The sequence below is a fragment of the Syngnathus floridae genome, chromosome 19, assembly GCF_059516105.1.
Source record: "Syngnathus floridae isolate MCC-2025c chromosome 19, RoL_Sflo_1.0, whole genome shotgun sequence".
NCBI classification, from domain to species: Eukaryota; Metazoa; Chordata; class Actinopteri; order Syngnathiformes; family Syngnathidae; genus Syngnathus; species Syngnathus floridae.
The window spans coordinates 231,191-254,389 of NC_142431.1; the positions used below are offsets into that span (position 1 = coordinate 231,191).

General features: G+C 56.0%; 3 protein-coding genes across 9 annotated transcripts; all 3 read right to left on the bottom strand.

The window, feature by feature from the left end:
• Window positions 1-8: 8 nt before the first annotated feature.
• On the bottom strand, window positions 9-7,532 carry coq8aa (coenzyme Q8A, genome duplicate a). 2 transcript variants are annotated; one of them, XM_088361883.1, is made up of 16 exons: window positions 7,226-7,532; window positions 4,414-4,517; window positions 4,177-4,298; window positions 3,741-4,097; window positions 3,608-3,674; window positions 3,370-3,444; window positions 3,149-3,277; window positions 2,400-2,485; window positions 2,157-2,297; window positions 1,971-2,052; window positions 1,791-1,884; window positions 1,419-1,560; window positions 1,177-1,284; window positions 1,052-1,117; window positions 894-980; window positions 9-826 (listed from the first exon to the last, which is right to left on the bottom strand). In XM_088361883.1, the coding sequence occupies exons 2-16, from the start codon at window positions 4,505-4,507 to the stop codon at window positions 536-538; spliced, it is 1,941 nt and encodes a 646-aa protein (XP_088218009.1). In that variant the 5' UTR covers window positions 4,508-4,517; window positions 7,226-7,532; the 3' UTR covers window positions 9-535. The 2 variants fall into 2 exon arrangements, with proteins under 2 accessions (XP_088218009.1, XP_088218010.1); XM_088361884.1 differs by having other exon boundaries at window positions 4,177-4,256; window positions 7,226-7,531.
• A 428-nt stretch (window positions 7,533-7,960) lies between these two features.
• On the bottom strand, window positions 7,961-16,738 carry itpkb (inositol-trisphosphate 3-kinase B). 5 transcript variants are annotated; one of them, XR_015854375.1, is made up of 13 exons: window positions 16,329-16,738; window positions 15,167-15,305; window positions 14,902-15,037; window positions 14,574-14,843; window positions 13,648-14,466; window positions 10,993-11,092; window positions 10,867-10,904; window positions 10,585-10,760; window positions 10,269-10,473; window positions 9,640-9,770; window positions 9,491-9,592; window positions 9,010-9,180; window positions 8,796-8,943 (listed from the first exon to the last, which is right to left on the bottom strand). XR_015854375.1 is itself a non-coding variant. In XM_088361875.1 (12 exons), exons 2-12 carry the CDS (start codon window positions 15,172-15,174, stop codon window positions 8,734-8,736), a joined length of 2,235 nt encoding a protein of 744 aa, XP_088218001.1. In that variant the 5' UTR covers window positions 15,175-15,305; window positions 16,329-16,727; the 3' UTR covers window positions 7,961-8,733. The 5 variants fall into 5 exon arrangements, 3 of the variants coding, with proteins under 3 accessions (XP_088218001.1, XP_088218003.1, XP_088218002.1); XR_015854376.1 differs by having other exon boundaries at window positions 8,867-8,943; window positions 9,010-9,081; window positions 16,329-16,735; XM_088361875.1 differs by lacking the exon at window positions 9,640-9,770 and having other exon boundaries at window positions 7,961-8,943; window positions 16,329-16,727.
• Window positions 16,739-17,080: 342 nt separating this feature from the next.
• On the bottom strand, window positions 17,081-22,766 carry cmtr1 (cap methyltransferase 1). Of its 2 annotated transcripts, none has more exons than XM_088361862.1 (24): window positions 22,621-22,766; window positions 21,981-22,082; window positions 21,759-21,907; window positions 21,447-21,605; window positions 21,274-21,366; window positions 21,136-21,207; window positions 20,946-21,040; window positions 20,810-20,882; window positions 20,522-20,717; window positions 20,258-20,376; window positions 20,049-20,145; window positions 19,816-19,948; window positions 19,551-19,730; window positions 19,415-19,471; window positions 19,278-19,335; window positions 19,120-19,188; window positions 18,920-19,051; window positions 18,705-18,830; window positions 18,547-18,638; window positions 18,405-18,473; window positions 18,220-18,267; window positions 17,966-18,078; window positions 17,787-17,895; window positions 17,081-17,724 (listed from the first exon to the last, which is right to left on the bottom strand). In XM_088361862.1, the coding sequence occupies exons 2-24, from the start codon at window positions 22,072-22,074 to the stop codon at window positions 17,589-17,591; spliced, it is 2,469 nt and encodes an 822-aa protein (XP_088217988.1). In that variant the 5' UTR covers window positions 22,075-22,082; window positions 22,621-22,766; the 3' UTR covers window positions 17,081-17,588. The 2 variants fall into 2 exon arrangements, with proteins under 2 accessions (XP_088217988.1, XP_088217987.1); XM_088361861.1 differs by having other exon boundaries at window positions 20,522-20,720.
• Window positions 22,767-23,199: the final 433 nt, after the last annotated feature.

Consider the following 23,199-nt stretch of genomic DNA (forward strand, 5'->3'; position numbering starts at 1 on the left):
AAAAAGCCTCACGGCACACACGTTTCCATTTTAATCAATTGGAATCCACATAGTACATGGGAGCAAATCAAGCAGGACACAAAAAGGAGATTTTTGTCGATTTGGTGTGACGTGCTAAGAGATCATCCTGAGCTTCTTTAAAAGTGACCTCCAAAAGCAAACTAAAATGCCATCAACAGCAGCAGCAGCAGCAAGGACATAAGCCAGGTGAATGTAAATGATTCCAGTATTCAATCACTTGAAAGCCTCTGTCTTTTTTTTTGGGGTTGCAAGCTGGTCTCAATCTGAAGCGGAAACACGGAGGGCCGAGAAGACGACACTTCCGGTCCTGGTCCACACCGACCGACTGACCTCAACGACTCCCTCCCCCCTCCAAACCCTGATCATCTCGTCAAAGTCCAGCAAAACAGAAAAAAAAAGAAAGAAAACAATTAAAAACGCCAAGTGTGTTACATTCACTTTCGGCGCTTTTTTTTGTCCGCACTTGGGCCTCGGACCGGACGCGTGCTCAAATCTCACAGCCTGGACCCGGGCGTCAAGGCGGCGGCGGCCTGCGGCCCTCCCAGTAGCGCCGGTAGGTCTCCTGGAACATATCCTTGCATCGTAGCTTGGCGTTGAGCCGCGAGCAGATGAGGAAGGAGCCGCCCATCTTGCGGTGCAGCGAGTACGTTTCCTCGGGCGGCGGCGTCAGGCGGTGGCGAAGCATGACCGGGATCAGGTTGTGGATGCGCTCCGTGGTGGACTGCGCGCCAAAGTCAAACGTGTCCGGCGACGCAAAGGCCTCGCCCAGGATCATCACCGCGTCCACGTGGGCGTTCTCCATGGCCTGCGCGCACGGACCGGGTCAGCGCATGGCCTACGCGCCAGCGCCTCGCCTATGCGTGCACGCTGACCTTTGACTCGTAACCGGTGAGGAATTTCATCTCGATGGACTTCTTCAGAACGCCTTGGCGGTCGCCCTCGGCGGCCGAGCGGATCACCTGGCGCCGCCAATGAGCGGGTCAGCGACCACGCCGCCTTTGAAACGCGCTCGCGACTCGAGGAGACTTACTTCGATGTAGACGTCGGTGAAATGTTGATCGAAGCCTCTGGTGGCGCCAAAGTCCAGCAGCGCCACCTGTGGGCACGGCAGTCAGGAACGCGGAGGCTCCTTTTTCCCTTTGGAGACGGACTCACCTTGTGCGTCTGCGGATCGTACAGGAAGTTGGACCAGTTGGGATCGGTCTGCATGAAGCGGAACTCAAACAACTCTCTGAGGCACAGCTTCAGGATGTTCTCGCAGATCTGAACGCGCGGCAAGAATACGTGGCGGGTGAGCCAGCCTCGCCAGGAAGGAAGGAAGGAAGGAAGGAAGGAAGGAGGGAGGGGGCGCGGTTCCTGGCCTCTCCACCAGAGGGCCTCCTCTCCCGGCTCCCTACCGTGTTCTTGAGCTCCTGCGGGAGGCCCTCGGCCTGGTCCAGTGGGAAGCCAGCCACCAGCTCGGTGGTGAGCACGTGGTTGCTGCTGAGCTCCTCGATCACCTCCGGGACGTAGAAGAACGGGTGGCCCTTCAGCAGCTCCCTTTCTCGTGCAGACAACAAGTCAAGCGTTAGCAAGCAAGTTCACATTTTCAATGTCGCGGCCAGGAAGCCCGTTTATTTTCTCAAACAAAAGCAAAAAGGCTGACCTAAACTTCTTGGCACAGCGAGCCTCGCGCAGGTACAAGTCAAGCGTTAGCAAGCAAGTTCACATTTTCAATGTTGCGGCCAGGAAGCCCGTTTATTTTCTCAAACAAAAGCAAAAAGGCTGACCTAAACTTCTTGGCACAGCGAGCCTCGCGCAGGTAGTCGCACTCCAGCGCCAGCTCTCTCCTCATCACGTCTATCATGTGCTCCGGAAACAGACCTGCAACAAAGCGCAGACGTCAGATGTTTGCTTACAGCCGCTTTGGTCGTGGCTCTGCGTGCGTGCGTGCGTGCGTGCGCGCGCACCATCGGGCAGCGCGTTGCTCATACTCAGCACGGTCATCAGATTGTTGACGTCGCTGTTGATACTTTGGGCCACGCCGGGATACTGAGCAGGCAGGACAGCAAGCAAAAAGGATTTTGCATTTGTTTGTGGCAAAGGAGCAGAAAGCAGCGTCCAAGGAAAGGGGCACGCGGCCGGACGGACGGCACCTGGATTTTCATGGCCACCTCCCTGCCGTCCTTGAGTCTGGCCAGGTGGACTTGGCCGATGGAGGCGGCGGCGAACGGCCGCTCCTCAAACGACTCCAGCTTGTCTCTCCAGTTGGGGCCCAGGTCGCTGTTGAGCGCTTTCTGGCCACGAGCAGAGGCAAAGAGGTCCAGCGCGAGCCTCGCCCAGCCAGCCAGCCAGCCAGCCAGCCAGCCAGCCAGCCGGCGAGCCAGCGAGCGCCTTACCGTCATCTGCTTGATGGGCATGAAGTCGGCGCTCTGCCGCACGCGCTCGAATATCTTGGCCAGCTGCGGGTTGATGAAGGCGTCGTCTGAAAGCAGGCAAAGTCAGCAGAAATACGCCACTTTGGCATCTCCGAGGATGCCGAGATGACCTCATCAAGGAGAAAACGGCAGGTGTGGCCTTCAAGAGGCGACATGCAGAGCGCCTAAAAGTAGCGCAACGGCGGCGCATTCTGACACTTTGAAAATAGATTTGCGCCCGTTGCGCTTTTTTTTTGCCGCGTGCGCGGCATTCGAGCGACCGGCGTTGTCTTTGTACGTTGCGAAGGGACGGACCCCAAAGGTCGGCCGGCCCGCCGCCGCCGCCTCCCTCTGGGCCTTTTACGACCTTTGCGAGGAAGACAGAAAGCTCGCTCTGTGAGCAACATAAATAAAGAGAGCTCTGGAGGGGGCCCGAGAAGTGCAACCGGATCGCGCCGGCTTGTTTACGGCCCGCGTGTCCTACCTCCACCTGTCGCGTAACCCGAGACGCCGCATGCCGGTGATTCGTTGCCCTAACACGCAACGTGCGCACTTGGCTGCCAATGAAGCCGAATCAGCGGCGGCGGCGGCGGCAGCTCGCTTTTGACATGCGTTGGCCCACCTCACACATTTAGAGCATTTCACACAGCGGCGATGGAAAACGACGATGGCGTGACAATTGCCATTGATTGACCAATTGCAATTTCAAAACGGCCAAACGGGCCACAGACCTTGAATGCTGAGCATCTGGCCCAGCTTGAGCGCGGCCCCTCGCACTTTGCACAGCGTCCTGACGATGCGCTCGGCGTTGGCCTCGGACAAGAAGGGACTGGAAGCCAGCACCGCCTTTTTATTCTCTCCTGCGCGCACAAAATCAAAGGCAGGCAGGCAGGCCGTCACACCCATCAAGCAACTTGACCGTGCCAGCCGGCCGGCCGTTGGAAAGCGTTACCTGCCGCGTGGTTGTGACGCATGGACTTCTTGGCCACCTCCGCCAAGGCGCCGATACCGAGACCCACGGCCAGACCTGCGCACATTGGCGGCGGGCCGGTTAGGAGGACGCCGCACGCGTGGGCAGGCACGCCGAGGCTAGGCTAGCGTTTGCTGTTCTCGCAGGCAGAAAAGCGCCGACGTGCTTCCCCGTGGGTTTCTTTGTCACTGTGGGGGCATAAAAATGCGGCGAGCGTCACCTCCAAAGTTGACCAGTCTGCTCAGGCGGGTCACCGGCACCTTCCTCTCGCGGGCTCTCTCGCTCAACTAAAAGGAACGACAAAGTGACAATCACGCCAAAAGGAGGCGAGCAAAACCCGGCCGGAGTCCCACCGTCTGCTTGTGCGGCTTGACGTCGGAGCGCTCGCTCTTCTCCAGGTCTCGGGCCGTCAGCCCGCTCACCGAGGACGAGGGCTCCTGGTGGTAGGCCCGCCGCCCGCGGGCCCGGAGCCACGCGCCCGTCATCAGCGGGCGCCCGGGGCCGACCACGGTGCAATAGCGCCTCTTGCTGAACTCCGGCCAAGGATCTTTGTAGCCGGCGAACGGCGAGCTCCCGGTCCCGCCCGGCCGCGGGCTCGGCTCGGAGGTTCCCTCGGCGCCGCGCGCCGCCAAATCCTCGCGCTCTTCCAACTCGGAGAAGTCGTCCCGAGGGAACTCGGACGGCGACGAGTCTTGCCGCTGACTCAGCTCCTGATCGGGAAACATTTGGACACGTTCGGAACCACGGCGAGACTCGCTGTTGGAGAGTTGAGCGCAAAGCGGTAGGTACCTGCGCTTTTGTCAGCGCCGCGGCCACGCATCGCTCGGCGGCCGACTGCAAGTTTTGGATGGCGGCGCCGGGAAGGTCTCCTGTTGAACACCAAGGTTGGTATTCAGTGTTTAATGGAGCGCCTTTGAGGTGCCAGAATTGGGGGTGCCGTAAGCAAGGTGAGATAGAGGCTGCCGGGGGCGGCTGCCGGGGGCGGCCGCCGGGGGCGGCCGCCGGGAGCGGCGCCCGTCCACTCACCCGTCCCCGGGCGCAGAGCGGCGCCCTGCGTCTCCACCACGGCGCGACTCAGCTTAGCCAGGCCTCGCATCAGCGGCATCATGTCGCCCGCCATGACGGAGCGGCTGCAAAACAACGGTGTGTGTTGAAAAGAGATGTGTAGAGGAGGAAAGCACCCTGGCTTGTGCTCACTTGACTGCTTCAAATAGTCCCCTGTGTCACCTCAGCCACACATTTGACAAGAGGCGGAAGGAATGCTGTTGAAAGTCGGAGGGTCGCATTGTTTTCCCCCTCCAGCCTTGACCGCTAAACATAGCCCCCCCCCCCCCCCCCCCCGCTCAAAATAGCTGCGCTTAGCAGTCGCTCGCTCGGTCAGGGCTTGCAAAGCACCATCGGCGCCGGCCTACACCAACTTTTGCTTGAGATGCCACTCGTCCTTCTTTGGAGTATTTAATGGCGCTCCGGAAATACATATTTGCCAGACGGATGGAGATGTTTTCGTCCGTCATGGACAGGCCTGCCAACGCCTACATTCCCCGGCTACACTGTGCTTGTTTTTATGTGCTATTCAGGTAGGACAACATGCTGAAACTTGGCTCAGTGGGGATTGGGAATCATCCACACACACACACACACACACACACACAGTGACTGAATGGCTCTGTGCCAACTTGTTATTGTGCAACAGCAAAAGATTGCGAAAGGGCACAAAGCTCCAACGGCAAAAGCAAACAATTGCTAAAGCCACAAGCAAAAAGACGTTGCTGCGGCCTTGCGTTGGTTGACCTGGCGGCCTAATTTAGAGCTACATACTCAATAATAATGTCAAACGTGAAGAGGGCAAGCGCGTCAAGTGTCGCCAGGCAGGCACTGGCACCTCAGCACCACAACAATGGTGGAGGAGCTCGATGCTCTGCGACGTGGACTTTTGGATCAAGGCTCAAGAAGACCGGCCTCCCTCATCTCCCATTGGCAGTTTACAGGGGGAGCGGTAGAAAAGTGGTTTCTCATTGGTCCGTCAAGAAGGCCGACCAGGAAGTCGTTAGATCTTATACAGCAAGACATATTCTTGGAGAAAGCAATTGTTTTCTTTGCATTTGGACTCAAATTCTGGCTGAAAGTAATACACTTTTGGAAATTCTTAGAACACGGTGTGTAAAAAAATACCTCCAAGTCACTGTAAGAAACAGCAGTGGGTATTTTTGGGGTTTACTTTCGTGCTTTGAGCTCTGCCTAGATACGGGTAATGTAATTCACATTGCCAAAATTGACCAAGGGTGGCGGAAAAACGATTTCACTCACTCCCCTGTCCAAAAAAAAGAAAAAAAACGAAAAAACACCACCGCCAATGAGGAACTACTGTTGCAAAAATGTGAATCAACTTCCCATGTCCCACTTCTAGCATGAAACAACAATAGAGAACCATCATTGGAGAGATAGACAAATGAGGACCTAAAACAAGCACTGACGGAATTTGTTGACTCCCTTATTGGACTCCCGTGTGCGCGCGGCAAACAAAAAGACACAAGTAAGCCTCAGCTGTTGTTTGTTGCACTGCAGGCGCTTCACACTGACACAAGCAACAAGCATACACGTGCAACACACACACACGCACGCACGCACGCACGCACGCCCAGTTCGGTCACAGAAATAAAAATAGAGCACCGTCTACACGTGTTAACATATTGCACGGAAAATGTTTCACTCCAATTTGAAATAAAGGGCAGAGAGAAGCGTAAACAATGAGCAAATGTACTTTCTATTTTTACCGGGAATTCAATTGTTGTTTGAATCAAAATAGGGCAATGCCACCATAAAGTTTAACGCTCTGTTCATAATAATGTCCTAAATGACAAAAACCAACAAAACATACTGACAATATATAAAAAAGAAACTATGAGTTCAATTGAACTAAAAATGTGAATTTGAATAACTCTTTCTTCAAATAAACTAAAATGCTCGAGGGTTACTGTGGCGTGATTTGAGTTATGTTGTTGACGCAGGATGCAGATTAGGTCCCTCTTCAAACGACAATAAATGATGAGATAAGGCAAACATTCGAGCGAGGCTGATTAGTGGACGGACGGACTGACGGACGGACGGACGGACTGACGGCCTTATCGCTAAAAAGGTCATCAACAAAACGTAGAGGTCAAACAACAGTCTTCATGACGTTGCACATTTTCATTGTGTTTAACAACAACGACATTATCGGAGAGTTTAAACAAACATCACTTTAAATGCATATCAATCAAATTTGGGAATTTATTACAAAAGTGTTAAATGACTTGGCGTGCTGACATGAAACCAAGTAAGCCTACAACTTTATTGGCAAGACAAAAACGACCAAATTGCCCTTTCAAACTAACATTCTGGCACTTGACGTGCATTTCAATCACATGTATGGACGGACCTATTGCGACAACGTAAGAGGAGTTAACGGGATCTATTGAATGTGTTGCCATTAAACGAACACCACCACCACCACCACCACAACCTTGCAACTTTATCGACCGCAAGTTCAAAAACAAGACGAGTTAACAAACAAACATGACGTCACTTTCCTTGGACTACAAAATGCATGCGTTGAGCGTTGATCTTATTTTGAAATAGTCGACAATTACGCCACTGCAACGGGGTTGCTTTCGCTCGCTGTAAACAAGCTGCGCCACGTTGTTGTTGTTGATGGGAGCTAGCTAGCAACGATCGCTGGGGCAAAAATAAGCACATTTCTAAACATGTGTCCAAATGCATATAAGATTTGCAGCCCTGAGATTAAACACGTCCGATAATGCGCGATAATCTGCGCGGGCGGGCGCGCACGCTCACTCACCAACAGACGTGGTTCGTTTCCGACTCCCACGAGGTCAGACGCGACTCCCAACGACGAAAAAAGCTTCTATTATGAATATGGAGGAGAAGGTTCACATTTGAGAGCGTGTGCAGGATGCGTGGCTGGGTTGTCGTTCGGATTCAGTTAGGCCATGAGGTCAAAAGTCTCGATTGACCAAACTCTGCCCAGGTAGGCAGGCAGGCAGGCAGCGCCGAAATGTACACGAAGCAAAGTTGGGAGGAAGGCATACGCGTCGCGCGCCCCCCACTGGGCCCCGGTGGACGCAACGCAGCGCAGCCTAAACACCACGCGCGCGCGCGCGCGCGCCTCAACTCGTTTTTACATTCTCGCACTCGGCACTGTCGCCCCGCCCATGCCGGTTTACCATTGGGTGTCGAAGGCCGAGCGAACTTTCTCATTGGTGCGCCAAGAAAATAAACGCGGAAGTGCTTTGTTTACTCTCGTATGACCTAATTATCAATATGATTGCATAATGATGTCTATTTAAGATAAGATAAATACATGAAATCATTTCTTTTCTTTCTTTATAAATAAGCTTCGGTTGTGGTTTATCATGTTATTCTGTTGTTCAAAAAGGCCTCCTAAAGGTCACCTAAACGCTTTACTTTTGTCATGACGATGCCTTTTTTTTTTTGTCGAGCACATGCTGCAACACTGAAGCTCAGGTTCAAATGACGGTGAAAAAAAATCAAAAAATGCATCCAAGAGACAAACTAAACGCTAGAACAAAATAGACTGTATTATAAATAGAGACAAACAAGGTTAAGAAGTTAACATGCACTCCTTTAAGAGTGCAGAGAGAAATAAGACGTGTGGTGGTGAAGTCACCTGGGTAGGACAGTCAAGGCACCGCCGTGGAAATAAGGTTGCTCAGCTCAGTAGGAGTGTTCGGCAGCCACTACCTACCGTGGTGAACAGGACAGGCTTTGGCAAGAATGCTCACTTGACCCCCAAACTCGAGACATTAGATCCAAGCCAAACACACTTATGGAAATCTCCCAAAATAGCAAAGCATTTCCCAAATGGCGTGGCACTATAATGTTGACACTATAATGGCAAAAACTCCAACTGGATTTCCAAAGACGTTTTGAGCCTTCGTTTTGTGTTTTTAAGGCACCATTTGCATTAATTCTTCTTTGACGTGAACCTGAGTTCCTAGTCCTTCCTCGTGCTTCCACTGGAGGGCGCCAAAGTTGTAAACTACAGGGCTGACTGTTAAGAAATTGGGAGATAATTAGGAACACACTAAAAAAGAAAACAATACAAAGAAAACATGACGCTGCTTTCGAAATGACAAATTGTGATTGTTTTCTTTTCAGTGTGTCCCTTACTGCTCCTGCGACCAAATTCGTTCGACTGCTGCAATTTGAAGCAAGAGTCTGCATGCTACTCTGTTTTTAAAGGCTGCACATGAAAGGGTGCCACAGACTTGTTTTAGAAGGTTTCTGCTGGGGATGAAATCATAACTCTAATATGGATAAAAGCGCTCAAGTTTCAGAGTCCAAAAGAGCAGAAATGATGTCCACCAGAGAGTCCAGTCCGGAAAGGTAGCCGTCCTCCCGGTTGCCTTCCTGCCAGGACGCTCGGTGGTCGAGCCGCTCGCCCTCGGGGAGCGGCGTGGTTTTGCCAAAGTCGATCATCCACACTTTGGCCCCGCCTCTGGTGTCGTGGACGAAGAGCAGGGAGCTGCCGATCACCTGCGCGACAACACCAGAGCCGAGAGGAAGAATGTTGCTCGTGCTTGTCGAGGGAGCGCTGCTTACCTCGTGACTTTTGAAAAAGGGCGACATCTCCAGGGTGCTTCTGATTTCCTTCAGCCTGGCCAGGTAGCCGTTCTGCACGCACACACATGCGCGCCCGCCAGCCAGCCAGCCCGCCAGCCAGCCAGCCAGCGATGAATGGAAGCTTTGAGCATATAGCGACTTGCACGGGAGCTGCTTCAAACGCACATTTGCAGCAAGCAGCCAGCCAGCCAGCCAGCCAGCCGGCCAGCCAGCCAGCCAGCCAGCCAGCCAGCCAGCCAGCCAGCCAGCCAGCCAGCCAGCCAGCCAGCCAGCCAGCCAGCCAGCCAGCCAGCCAGCCAGCCAGCCAGCCAGCCAGCCAGCCAGCCAGCCAGCCAGGCAGCCAGCAGGCCAGCCAGCCAGCCAGCCAGCCAGCCGGCCAGCCAGCCAGCCACCCGGCGCCCTCGTGAGTTCAGGCGCTTGGGTTTGGGACGAGCCGCTTTTGGATTCCGTGCCCACTTACCAGAATGTCCTTGTTGCCTTTGACAAACTCGTGGAAGGCTGCCATGACTTGCTCGCGCGTTTTTGTCCTCTTAAAGTCTCTGTTGACAGTGCCGTCCTCCTTCTGTGGGATGAAAGCACCTCCATTGTTTGCCATACACGAGGAGTCACCGTTTTCCGACTCGGGTTGAGGAAGAGGATGGGATATGCGGAAGGGGGGGGGGGCAGGCAGGGAGGCAGGCAGGCAGGCAGGGAGGGAGGGAGAGAAGACGGAGCAGCAGCCGGGCAACAGACGGACAATGCTGGAGGAAGATGGTGCAGGGGAGGTTATTTTTAAGATTGGACGTTTTTTCAGATTTAGGAACATCCGTGCGTGCCCGATGTCACGATGGCTCCCATACACGTCGACGTGCGAGCTGCACAAGCGCTGCAGATTAGCGCAAGCCGCTGCTAAGCAACCAGGTGCTGTTTGGAGGGACAACATCACCCCCGCCCCGCCTTCACGCTTCAGCTCTGGGAAGCCGGCGTACACGTGCGCACACGCACACACGCGCACCTCTGTTTCTGGGGATAGCCCTCAGAGCCATTCGTGTCCTTATATAGCCAGCCGCAAGCGTGCGTGCGTGCACGTGCGCGTGTGCACGTGCGTGTCAGGGCCAGATGCTAAACGCCGACCAAGCTGCCACCAACAGACCTCTCTCAAACGACAAAGAAAGACGCCACCACTGTGCAAAAATAACAGGAAGGACAACGCGCCCCCCCGCCCCTCCCTCCACATCCTGGTCATGGCGAGCGCTCACCTTGACGCCTTCGATGCGGAAGCCCAGCGTGGCGGTAGAGCTGATGGTTTCGCGCCACTGCATGTAGCGGGGCTTGGTGACCGCCTTCTGCAGGTTCTCCTCGGCCGTCGGCGCCTCAGGGTCCACCTCCACCATCTTTTGATACATGTCCGGTCGCGGCGTGGGCTTCTTGCGGGCCTTGGTTAGCTCCTCCTCCAGATACGTCCTGACAAATAAAAGAAAAGTGCCCACCCATGGAATGGAGTTGTTTTGCGTAAGGAGGCCCATCAAGTCGCCTCGTTTGCCTCTCCCAAAGCAAAATGGCCGCTCCTCTCACCTCACCCCCATCTTGCAGTCCATCACGCACGGGGAGTCAAAGTCGGCCAGCAAGTCCTCCATCTGATTGTACTTCTGTCCGTCCTTTTCCACGTCGCCGTGGTAACCGGGCACGTACGGACACAGCACGTCCCGCATCAGCAGGGACAGACAGCGCTGCTCGCACTCGCAGTGTTTCTACAAGAAGACGGGGGGCGCTCAGCGCGTTCACCCGACCCCCACGACCCGGACCCCCATGACCCGGACCCCCACGACCCGGACGCCCCCCCCGCCAAGCGCTTACTTTTAAGATGCGGCCGTTGGCTCCTGCCTTGAAGCTCCCTGTCGGGAGAGAGACAATGTTAGAGAGCAAGTCTCCCGACCGCGCGTGCGTGTGTGTGTGTGTGTGTGTGTGCGTGCGTGCACATACCAGCGTGGCCCGCCAGTTGTATCCAGGGATATTTCTTCTTGAAGGACATGACGAACGGCGACCAGTGGACCATGTTCTTGATTTTCCTCCATGACTTGTGCTACAAAGAGACGCCTTGGTTAGAAAAGGCCACCCAAATATTGTGGACGGACGGGCACACCCGGGGCCCAAATGTGCGCCGCGCAACGACCAGGCGGCGGCTCGGCAAGCGTTTGAACGTTAGCATTTCATCAACTTCCCTAAGGGTGTCACTTGCTCTGCTTGTTGTTCCAGCCCCAACAAGTGGGGTTTTTGTGGATCTCCAGGGAAACAAAGCTCTCAGGCTTTAGTGCCCAAGACACACACACACACACACACACAGACACACACACACACTTGAATCTTTATGACAAAAGACAACTTGCTACACACATGGCTGGCCGGCTGTCTAGCGGGGTTTCTTCCATCTCCCACACCAGCACTTTTTGTCTTTCCAGAACACTTTGAGGGTTCCCTTGGCAACCAGCAAAAGCACTGGTGACGTCCAGGCTCTCCCCGTCCACAAAGCCATTTATGCGGGGTTATCCCTTTTTTTAGTCACGGACAGACAGAGCCCGAGGCCCAAAGAAGGAAGCCGCGTGACGTCGGCCCACATGGACCCCGTAAAAATGTCTCGGACGAAACGTGACTATCTATGGACCGCATTCACACACGCGGGGAGTCACATGACGGCTTCCTCGCTGCACTTCACTTTGAGCACTTCACATGATGATGACTGAGAACGGACCGGGTCTTGTCCAACAAATTGTTGATACTGGAAAAAAGAAAAATCGTTTGCTCGCTCCTCTCGACATCACTGGAGCGACTGCGTGACAAAGACGCCGAAACTTGCACAGAGCGAGAGAGAGAGAGAGAGAGAGAGAGAGAGAGAGAGAGAGAGAGAGAGAGAGAGAGAGAGAGAGAGAGAGAGAGAGAGGAAATGGTAAGCAGAGGGAACTTCTTGCAGGCAGGAAGCGAAGGGGGGGTGGGGGGGGTGCCGCTCGGCCTCCACTTGGCCTCCGCTCGGCCTCCGCCACAGTATTTTCCACATCCGCCAGTGAGTACAAACAAAAACAGCCAGCGAGGCTCTCTGCAAACAACACAAGAAGCGAGCCAAGGCAGGAGCGGGCCACGGGGCGGCTGCAATTTGTCATAGCTTCAAACTCCGTCATGTGAAAATGCAGGCCATCATATGATCACAGAGGACGAGGGAGGGAGGGAGGGAAGGCCCAATCATTCATCGATCCATATCAGCCAGCAGTGGAGATCTGCGACAAGGCGGCTATGGCTCACGGGCAGCCACTTCAAATTCGAAATGGGGCAACAGCGGCGGCCTTGGTCGGCGGCCTTGGTCGGCGTTACCGTCCGCCAACGCGGTGTTTCCCTCACATTTGGAGCTTGCGCACACATGCAGCAGCCGAAAGAGGGAAACTCGCCTTGACGTCACACGGTTGCCAAGCGACGGGCCGCTGCGGGAGCTGACATTTTCCACTGCGGCCGGCGCGCACACTGCAGCGTGTCTTTGCTGCGTGTCGCTTTTTACGGGCTTGACTCTTGGGGTGCGGCTTTCCAACTCGCAGCCTTACGGATTGTTCAATATTTGGCAGAATCAAAGTGCACGCGCTGGGCTCTCAGTCACGCTCCTCGGCCTGCATGCCGCCGCCGCATAGCGCTTGCGCGATCAAGCACGCCTAATACTTGGCTGCTTGTTCATCAGACAAAATGTGACGAGCAACAGGTGGGCGCGCAACCGTCGCGTGGTTCGGGGAGACGGGACGGGACAGGGCGCTCAACGGGACGGGACAGGGCGCTCAACGGGACGGGGGGAAGAAACGCTAAAGCCCAGTTTGAAGGAGAACGACCGGCACAAGTCGTCTTTTGGTTTTGGGCTTGTTTGTTTTGCTATTGGCAGCGGAAATATGCAAAGAGAAGCCTCCATTCAAATCCGTCAGCCAAAATAAACAAATCGGAAGGCAAGACACCTGCGCCCGTCGGGAGGGACATCGCTTGGCGGGGGGGGGGGACACGTTGACTCGGCGTCGCTCGCGCTTCCCAAAGTTGCAAAGAGCAACAATTGGCGGACTCCCCATTTATTCCGCCAGACCCAAACGACACTAGAAATGAGAGTTACAACTCCACTGGCGCCGACTACGGGACCGGAGTGGAACGTACCATCACCATCAGGTTGAGCGTGGCTTTGGCAAATGAGCTACGAGCAAACACAATTGGCCACAGAGCAAAGTGCGTGAGCGTTTAGTGCTTGACGCTCCGGCGCATTGTTGTTTCTTTTGTTTGAGTGGAGAGGAAGCAGTTGTTTGACGCCACAGCTCAAGACAAACCGTCCCAAACAACGAGCCGTCGGTCCGTCGGCGCTCGCTCTTTTCGCTTGGAAGAAGAGAGAAGAGAGGTGGAGGTCAGGCACAGGGCCGGCTTTGCTCCGAGCCCCGGCGGCACCTCACGCGAGGCGCTGACGGACAAACGCTCACATCTTCACAATGCCACCAGAGAAAACAAACCGGAGGCTTTTTGCCGAGGCCACCGGGCTGCGCGACCTTCAGACAGTACAAGTTATTTTCCACTCTGCTTCTTTGTCATATTTGCTTTTGGGAAGGCTCAACGCGCGCACGTCCTACTTACCGCTTTCTGCCGAGAGCTGAGCTGCGCCGGCGTGAGAAGGTGCCCGCCTCTCTCCGTGTCGGAAAGCTCCTCTTCCGACTCTTCCCAGGACGAGGAGAAGCCGGCCGAGGAGGCCGAGGAGGAAGACAGCTTCCTCAGGGCGGCGGCCGGGCTGGAGGCGGGGCTCGGGGCGCCCGCCGGGTCCCCGGCGGGGGTCGGAGCTTGGCTTTCCGGCCCGTGCTCGGTGACGACCACGGCGGGGATGGAAGGAAGCACCGCCGGGCGGGGGCCCCGGGGCTCGGGCGGCCGCGCGTCCCACATGTCGGTTTCCGCGCACGTCGACTGTAGCGGCGCCTCGGGAGCCGGCGGCTGTCTGGCGCTCAGCTCTCCCGCCTTTGCACCTCCTCCGTCACCGCCCGGCGTTTGTTTGTTTTCCCTCGACCCGCCGACCTCTTTTATCCCTCCATCTTGGGCCGAGGGCGCTCGCGAGGTCTGCGGGGCACCCGGGACGAGGTGCGCTCCGTCCCATTTTGGTTGCGAACGGCAGCCGCTTTCAACAAACAGTGTGTCTGCGCTGTCGTGGACGTGAGCGGCGCCGCTTTCTTCCCGCTCGCTCTCTTCATCCTGGCCTTTTCTCCCATTTTGGAGAACGGGAGCAACTTGACTCTGGCGGCCCCGGGTCGCTGAGCATTCCAGGGCTACCCCGCCACGGCCGGGAGGGGGCGGGACTTGCCCCGTCGCTCGCCTCGGAGACCGAGGGCTGCGCTGGAGCTCGCCGGCGAGCACCTGGGCACGAATCCCGGAAATGTGCGCCTCGAAAATGCCCACTTTTCCTTTCACCTGCAAGTCGCGCACACACACGCATGAAAGCGTCTCTCTGGACGACGTCAAAGCAAATGCTCGTTTGTACGCCGGAACGATCCGGCCTCCGGAAGCGGCTGTTCTACCTCCACGTTCTGCAGCTCTTTGTGAATCTGCAGCAGCTGGGCTTGGCGTCTCCGCTCCTCTTGCTTCTTCTCTCCTCCTCCTCCTCCTCCTCCCGCCAACAAGTCCTCCTCTTCCTCGCCGGTGCCGGGCGAGCTGAGTCGTCGGACCCGTCGGCCAACGTCCACTCCGAGGAGCTCCCGGCACCGCGGCGACGGAGGGCGAGCGCCCGGGCTGGGGCCGGGCGTGAGCGGGAAGACAAAGGTCTGAGGCGCCGTCCCGCCAGGGCTGGTCTGCACGGACACACGGGACTTTTGAGGAGCAAGGTGAGATCTTTCGGAGCTGGCCTACCTGAGGGCTGGCTGGGCTGTAGGGCATTCCAGGCAGCACTTGGCAGTAGGCGCCCCCATCGGGAATGCGCGGCATGGCTCGGCCGCTTCGTGGGCCGGCGTCGCTGGAAGCTTGCTGGACGTGAAACCGATTTCCGCTGTTGACACGTACAAAAAAAAGCTCAACGCGTCGTGCGTGAAATGCTGCACTTAAGGTGGCGACGGTTCTTGAGCGCGCTCGCTTTGTCACAGACGCGTTCCGGGCGCCGTCTCGCTCGCTCGCTCACCCGCTCATGGCTGCCAGGCGTCGCGCTTTAGGGCAGATTGCGCCGTCCCCGCGGCCGGGCCGAGGGTCCCGAAGGCTGGCCAGACATCACGGCGCTTCCCCTTCAAACGTGGGCCGGTCCATCCGGGGGCGAATCCCGCCTGACGACAAGTCAAGAGGAAAATTAGCCTGCTGAGGAAACAGAAAGAGACGCGCTCCCGAAACAGCGGAGCCGTCGAGACTTTCCGTCGATTCCCGGAGTCCTGAGCCCGAAAACAAAAAGATACCATTGTTCTGACTTGGGGAGGGGGGCGGGGCGGGGTAGGGCAGGGAGGGGGGTGACGAGAGAGCGAGAGAGCGAGAGAGAGAGAGAAGGAAACAGGTTCCACAATGTTTGAGGAGATTTGGAGCAGGCTGTTTGGAACCACGGCAGTCAGCTTCCCAAGATGCAGCTCAATTCATTTCCTCACTTTCTTAACTTGTGCTTTTCCCCCAAATCAACATTGGGCAGGTGTCTGCCTTGAAGGCTTTCCATTGACTTGTTTGAATAAGAAGACCAGAAGCAAATATTAGCTGTCTATATTTGCACTTGCTATCATCAAAGATGAGTGAGGCGAGGCGAGGCGAGGCGAGGGGGGAAATATTACAATGACTCGGTTTTAGTGAAAACTTGGTCAATTTGAAAAGTTTTCCAGCTAGCCAGCCCCCATAGCCATCAAGTGGAAATCCTGTGATCGATCCAATCGGGCCATTGAGAACATTTGGGAACTTTTGAGCCTCTCAATGGACACATTTTTACTTGTGCATTCAGATATTAGGAACGGTTTGCGTTTCCTCTACACTTTTACAATGACTCAATCGTTCGGGTTTTTTTCCCTTTTCCTAACTCCTTTAAATGTCAGGAATGCTCAAACTGTGCAAAAGTGGAAGACAGCTCGGCTTTTTCTTCGAATCAACACGATGACGTGACTTAGTGTGTTGTCAAGGTGCGACGGACAATGAAGCAGCGTTTCAAAACTAGGAATTCAAGCGACACTGCAGGAAAAAATATGCGAGACTAACTAACGCATTGAAAGGAGGGAGGGAAGAAGGGATGCTGCCGCCGCTGCTCCTCCTGCTGCCAGTCCGACACAAATGGAGGAAAACAACACAAATGATGACTGTAATAAAGATACATGTCTTACCTTACGAGCTGATTCGTCCGACACGGACTTAATTAGACGCAATAAGGACTAAAAAGCTACTGTGCGACTATGACGCTGTTGGAAGGGGGCGGGGCGGGGCAGGGCAGCCAGGGGAGGGGAAGAGACGACGGGACGGGACGTTATCTTAACTTGTTGACGCTCGCAAAGCGAAAAAGCGTCGCGCAAACAACAACAAGCGTCTTTTCCTCCACCGGCGTGCCCGCGCTGGTCTCGCTACCAATCGGCCCGGGTGGCGGCCGGCTCTCGGGAAGCGTCCGGCTCCATGTGAGCAGCTCGCCAACTCCATCCACAAAGTCGGGCGCCAGCTGCGCCGCCGCCGCCGAGGACCTCCATCCGCGCCGCCACTGCCAAGCCGGAAGTGATCGGGAGGGAGGGCGCAACGGGCGCGCGCACGCACACTTTCACTTTCTTGCGCCCGCCACGTAATCGTCATTCACCGTGTGGGTGAATGGAGGCAGGCATTGTGAATTGTGACAAAGCACAACTTGTCAACTTGAATGAGACGACAACAACAAACACTGTGGTTGTCGGGGGGTTGATGGCATGATGCCTTTGTGATTGACAAGCAGCCGGGCACCTCAAGGTCCATCCAACGTCCTGGTGAAAGGAAAACGGATGAATGGACCTTGAGGGCAGACGCTGCTGCCGCCGCCATCATTGAGCCAACATTGAAAATCCGTTGTCAGTCCTTTACTTCCTCTCTCCAGAGAAGAAACCAAGCAGTAGGAACATCCATTTTGGCATTTTTAATATTAAAATGAAACTCAAATCACCGGTGGTTTTTCTGCCTTTGAGTACGGCTTCTAAAAGTCATTTCCAATGTCCCTAAGTTTTGGCAGGCTAAAATACACAACTTTGACCCGATTCGGATGGATGAAAAGGCGCCAAAATGGACGATAGCGGCTGACTCCAGCCAGCCGCTTTTCCACACGCGTCATATACAAAGAGCCCAAATATTACCACAGCCCATAGAGAACAAGCAGCTCTTGAAATTGTTGACGGTCGCAAACCATTTCAGCTCAGCCAGAGGGAAAAGGTAACGAACGACAACAGAGTTCTTTGTTTGACCCGCTAAGGCGAGAGCCACCGACAGGCTTCGCAAAGGATCTGGCGCTCTCGGATCATTCATCGTGCGCTTCGTGAGAACTGAAAGAAAGAGCCGCTTGAGGAAGAGGGACATACGGCCTCGGCGAGCCAGCCAGCGAGCGAGCGAGCGTGCGAGACGGCCGCTCCAGCACGTCACCGCTGGCGGTTGCGCTGAACAAAGGCCAGCACGTCGTCTTTGGACAGCTTGTCGGGGTCCACGCGCGTCTGAGAGTCGTGCACAATGACGCCGTCCTCCCAGGCCCAGAAGAGACGCCCGGCGTGGCACACGCTGAAGCAAAACAGACAAACAACAAGTTGGCTGCAGAAAAGTCACGACGGCGGCCGACCTACCGGAAGGGCGAGGCGGCGTCGCCCGGCGTGTCGTAGCTGGACTTATTGGTGCTCTTGTTAAAGAAGAACTTCCTGTTTGTAATTTTGCTGGAGGACATCATCCACGGCTCTAGACGCAGGCGGCGGCGGCGGAGGATGATGAATCAGAGCTGGACAAATAATGGAGTGGAGACGTGTACCGTTGGTGGTCTTGATGATGTAGAGCCCGGTGGGAAGGAAGTGGCGGTCGTCTCGGCCGGTGTAAGACAGACGCGGGACCCCGCTCGAACTCTTGGTCACCTTCATTTCCAGCCTGAGGCATTGGACAATGAATGCACGCGCGCGCACACACACACACACACACACACACACACACACACACACACACACACACACACACACACACGCTGCCTTTTGAGGTCAAAGAGTCATGGCGCCGCCGCCGCCATCGTACCGGACAAAAATCCTCTCCATTTCCTCCAGCCTGTAGACCTCCTTCACCCTGTTTGGAGGCAGCCGATGGACAATCATCCACGGAGGGAGCGATGGGACGCGACGGCCGTTCAAAGTGGCCCGGCCGCGTCTCCCTTTGGCGATAGATGATATGAATGCAAATGAGGCCATCCAGGTGCTACCTACCTGATGGGGTTCATGTCAGGTCTGCTGGGCTTGGCCACCGCCTTCACAAACTTTTCGGCCATCTCGATCCTGCACACAGGGCTTCCCATCAGAAGGCGTGGAAAAGCCAGTACGGAAGCAGGCGCTTCCTCGCTCTTCCCACCGTCTGTTGAAGTGCTGATCTCGGACGTCGGTGCCGTTGAGGACGAGCGCGTCCATCACGTGCACGGCGTTGATTCGCCGCTGCGCTTTGCCCTGCGAACGGAGACGCACGCGCGTTTACGACGCGCCACGAAGCGCGGCCGCGCCGACCTCGCCGACCTCGCCCTTCAGCTCCTGCACGATCTCGGCGCTCAGCAGAGAATCTCTGGGGAGCTCCAGCTTGAAGTTCTCGAGCTTCCTCCAGCGCAGAGGCATCTTTCCGTCCCACGTGTAGATCTGGGACTTCTGCGGGGGCGGGCGGAGGCAGGCGCCTTTGCCTCAAATATTTCCACCTTGGTGTGCGTGTCGTCAAACGGATTGGGATTGGCACTCACGCCCAGCGCCAGAAGGAAGATCTGCTCGCCGCCTCCCACGATGCAACGGTGGTCCAGGACCTGGCGCAGCTTCTTGAGCGTGGCCGGGTTGAGCGCCGTCGGGCTGCTATGGAACGACTCCGCGTCGGGGTTCTGGGGCACGAGTCACGTTTTAACTTTGGGAACTTTGAGATGACGCCGCCGCCGCCGCCTTCACAGACCTTGATCAGTTGGTAGAATTTGGTCCTGGCATCCGAGGAGGCCGGCGTCACCCTGGCCTTGTCGGGCACCTGCGAGCGAGCGGAAGGCGTGAAGGCGGCCGAGGCGAGAGACTCGGAGCGGAAGGCGGCCGACGCGGAGCGGAAGGCGGCCCACTCACCCCCCACAACTTGAGACACTGCTTGCGGAGGTCAGCTTGCCGGGACTCGGCCAGCGCCCTGCGGGTGGCGACACGCTCAGACTCCAGCCGGCCGGCCGGCCGGCCGACCGCCAGCCATCGCCGGCAAATCTACTCACGGGTCCAAAACAAAGGCGTGGATCTTGGCCAGGGCTTTGATCTGGACGGCGCACAGGCTGGCGGGACACATTAGACCGCACCGCTTCAGTCAGAGATGTGAAGCGAACAAAGGATGAGACGGGTGCGGGCGGGCACCTCTCGTTGGAGTTGACCATGAAGTGGTAGAAGTCGGCGTCCTCCTTGACGATGGCGAGGGGAACCACGTCGGTCACGTCCAGCTCGGTGTCGCGCAGCTGCTTGAGTTTCAGGTTGACTCGGAACAGGTACTCTCTGACGGCCTCCGAGCCGGGCTTCAGACCTCGGCACACCACGTACCTGGCGCCGCAGAACCCCCGGCCGGTCGTGCCCCATGGGGTGTCGTGACGTTTACCATCTGACCCCCTCCCTGCCGATACGGTACCTCTCAGAGTTAGCGGGCCGACTGGTCACGGGTTTGAAGAGCGTGATTCGGTCAAAGCAGAGGTACAGTAGGTAGACCAAGCCTACGCTGAAAGGCGTGAAGAGGTCAAAGGTCTTGCAGACAAAATGGCCGCCTCAAAGAGAAAGAAAGACAGAGTTTCATTTCCAAGAGTTGAAACAACGTGGAGCGGCGTGGCCTCAATGGCCATGGCTCAACAAAGCGGGCCCATCTACCTGTCCTGAGTGTAGAGAGAGCGGTGAGGAACTGGCAGAGGAGCAGCTGTTTGGTCAAGATCTCCTGAAGGTTCTCCTGGCCTTCCACAGAGAATCCCTGGCGGGCGTGGCAAAGACGACGCAAGACCACACTTTAGGGGAGAGCGGGCCGACCAAGCCAACGTGATTTTGAAACTCTGGCGCCCGTGCCATGCCGGTCACTCGCTCACCCCGTCCGCCATGAGGAAATGCAGGCCCCGCCCCTCGGTGCTGTCCAGCACAAAGTTGCGGAAGGCCGTCACGTTCTCCGGCCGGGTGATGTCGCCGTCGCCGTCCACGCCGCCTTCACCTGGGACACGTCGACGGCAGAGAAATCAAGGCCGCGTGCGTGCGTGCGTGCGTGCGTACGGCCACCCAACCGGCAGAGACATTTCCAAAACGGCCGGAGCTCCTTTTGGGTGGAACCGTTTCAGACGCACTCGCTAGCGTCCTACCATAGTAGGGCTCAAAGAGCTCGCTGGGCGCGGCGTAGAAGTCTTCCAGTTTGAAGTCGCAGGGCCCCTTCAGCGTCATGCCGAAGCCTTTGGCGTGCCAGCGTCTCCTCCACAGGATGTACTCGGAAAAGCCGCCGGGCCCGGCGCATACGTCGCCGAAGTACAGAAGCTCGTTGCCGTTGTCGTGGGTCAGAGACTTCTACGCCAGGAGCGACGGGTGTCAGCGTCACGCCGCCGAGGAGTGGCGCAGGCGCAGGCGCGTGCATGCGCGCGCGCTCGCTCACTCACCCCGTCGGGACCTTTCGGGTCGGTGAACATGTGCTCGAAGCAGTAGTCGATGTTGGCCATTTTCATAGCCGCTCTAAATGCGGCAAACCGTTAGCGTGACGGACGGCAGCCTGCAAAAGGCGCAGTGGGCACGCACCTGTTGAGGAAGACGCCTCCCCGGATGGTCTCGAAGGGGTTGGAGCGAGTGCGCGCTCTCCTCATCTCCTCGCCCTCCAGATCGTCAAACACCGTCTGCAACCACGATGGCTCGGAATGTTTGCTCTCGATGACGGAAACGGCGGACGGCCGGCCCCGCCCCGCCCCGCCCCGCCCCCCTTCAGCCTCACCTTGCACCTGAGAAGCGTGTGCAAGAGGTCTTCGCTGCAAAACTGGGTCTCGTCTTCAATCTTCATTTTTTTCTGCAAGAAACCAAAATGGAGGAATAAGGACGGGTCCACTCCAGAAAGGTTTCCCCGAGTACTTACCGGTCCCACCGCCATCCAGTCCCTCAACTCATCCGCATCGGGAATTTCCGTGGTGCATTCGGGGAACCAGTCCACTTTCTCCGTGGTGTCGGGCTAGGTGCGAACGCAAAAAGCGTGGGCCGTCGTGGGCGACTTCAGACCGTCACCAGAGGCTTCAACTCGCCGAGCGCTACCTCAGGTTCATCCCGCCAGTCCACATTGAGCTCCCCCTGGAAGCCCCGCAGCGTGAGGCCGAGACCGCGCCTCCCCCGCTGGGTGGACGCCTCCACGATCTCCTTACGGCCCTGGCCGAATTTGCCCAGGCCCTCGCCCTGGCGGAAGCCCATCTTGGCCTGCCGAACAACAACTTGGGTCAGACTCAAAGTCTTCTTTTTGCATTGAGGAACACTTGCTCGCTTTGAACGTTGCGCTCGTTTCAGAAAGCAGTGCGACGTGTCTCACCGAGACACATTGCAGTGCACACTTCTTGCATTCCAAAATGTTACCATGAGCTTCTGGGACACGCTGTTGTACATGGAGAACTTGGAGTCGTGCGGGGGCGAGTCCGCGTCCCCGGCGTGCGCCGATACGGACGGCATGGAGAATCCCGCTCGGGGCTCTTCTTGGTCGCTGAGAGAATCATTCTGGCTGGAGTCTGGAAAGGAAAGCAACCGACGCAAAGAACATAACTTCTGCCGCCGTTAGATAGGCGAGTAGCATGAGCCTACCTTGTCTGGACAATCTGGACTCTTCATCAGAGCCGTTGTGGTCACTGCGCTTCTTGGCAGCCGAGCCAGGAGCGGCGTCGTCTCTTCTCTTCATCGTGGCTGCTGCAGAACAAGGCGAAAGGAGTCTTCGTTTGAGATTCAGTTCGAAGGAGGCGAAATCTGTGGTCCAACAATACGGCAGTACAATTTGCTCGAGCAAACACCAATGGACAACTATGGGCAGTTTGCGCAAAATGATTACGATTATTTTTCTGTCTGGCTAATGGCTGGCTGGAAGCTCCGGCCAGCAAGCAACAAGCACGGAGCGTCAGTGCCGTGTCAAAGAACTCACTAAGACAGGAGCCTGGAGAGTTGAGACAGAGCTAGACATGCTATCAAGAACATCCCAGAGCGTGTCGTGCATCTCACCGCACGTGATCGCCGGCTTAAAAAGTCATCAAATCCAACATATTTCAGCGAGGCGCGCTCTTCGATTGACCGTCAAACGAAAGTGCGCAACTTGAGCTGTTAGCCACACACATTAGCATTGACAGACGGCTAACTTTGGCCGATTCCGCGTCACTTTCTCAGCGATAGAAGGTCAACTCGGTGCGGGCTTCAACGACCCGCTGAACAAATGGAGCGTTCTCGGGATAGTTACCGTAACAATCGCTCGGCGTTTCACATGGATAGCCGAGGCAGCTTTACTGTTATTGTTTCTTTCGCCTTCCAAAGAGGTCCTTTGGCTGCACGCAGGCGCTGGTCGCGAAATGATGACGTCGGAGCAGAAGCAACCGCCAACGCTGCCTGTTTGAAAAACCAAATTGGCCGCAACGTTCATTGTCTTTCAAATCCATCCATTTTCTATACCGCTTTTCCTCACATTCCCTTTTGAATCCTGAATGTGAATTGACAACTTTTTTTAATGAAACAATTATGTCCACGTTTCTACAATCTGTAAATATCTCAAAGAATGTTGTCACCTTTTCCTGGTAAAAGAGTTCAGATGTTCGTGGAGTCATTTCGTATAATTTAGAAAACACTTGACACAAAATGTGAACATTCCCGTTACGGTGTAAAAGTTTAGTTTCGGAAGAAACGTGGCTTTTCTTCACTCTAAGAATAACAATTACGAATTGAAGTTTGACGTTCATTCTTCATGAAGCGATTAGCGTTCAAGTGCATTGTGTTCTGGATTGCACTAATCCTTATTTGGCAATGGCCAAATGGGGCGATCCTA

Excerpts from the sequence above, each read along its gene's own strand:
- cmtr1 (XM_088361861.1), bottom strand. The coding sequence starts at position 22,074 with ATGAAGAGAAGAGACGACGCCGCTCCTGGCTCGGCTGCCAAGAAGCGC. Across the intron at positions 19,336-19,414 it reads CACGCCTTTGTTTTGGACCC|GGCGCTGGCCGAGTCCCGGC; the intron begins GTGAGTAGATTT and ends CGCCACCCGCAG. Across the intron at positions 18,079-18,219 it reads ATGGAGAGGATTTTTGTCCG|GCTGGAAATGAAGGTGACCA; the intron begins GTACGATGGCGG and ends CCAATGCCTCAG.
- itpkb (XM_088361875.1), bottom strand. Across the intron at positions 11,093-13,647 it reads TCAGCTCTCGGCAGAAAGCG|CACAAGTCATGGAGGAAAAT; the intron begins GTAAGTAGGACG and ends GTCTCTTTGTAG. Across the intron at positions 9,593-10,268 it reads TCCGCATCGAAGGCGTCAAG|AAGGAGGACGGCACTGTCAA; the intron begins GTGAGCGCTCGC and ends TTCATCCCACAG.
- coq8aa (XM_088361883.1), bottom strand. The coding sequence starts at position 4,507 with ATGGCGGGCGACATGATGCCGCTGATGCGAGGCCTGGCTAAGCTGAGT. Across the intron at positions 3,278-3,369 it reads GCGTCACAACCACGCGGCAG|GAGAGAATAAAAAGGCGGTG; the intron begins GTAACGCTTTCC and ends TTGTGCGCGCAG. Across the intron at positions 981-1,051 it reads TCACCGACGTCTACATCGAA|GTGATCCGCTCGGCCGCCGA; the intron begins GTAAGTCTCCTC and ends TGGCGGCGCCAG.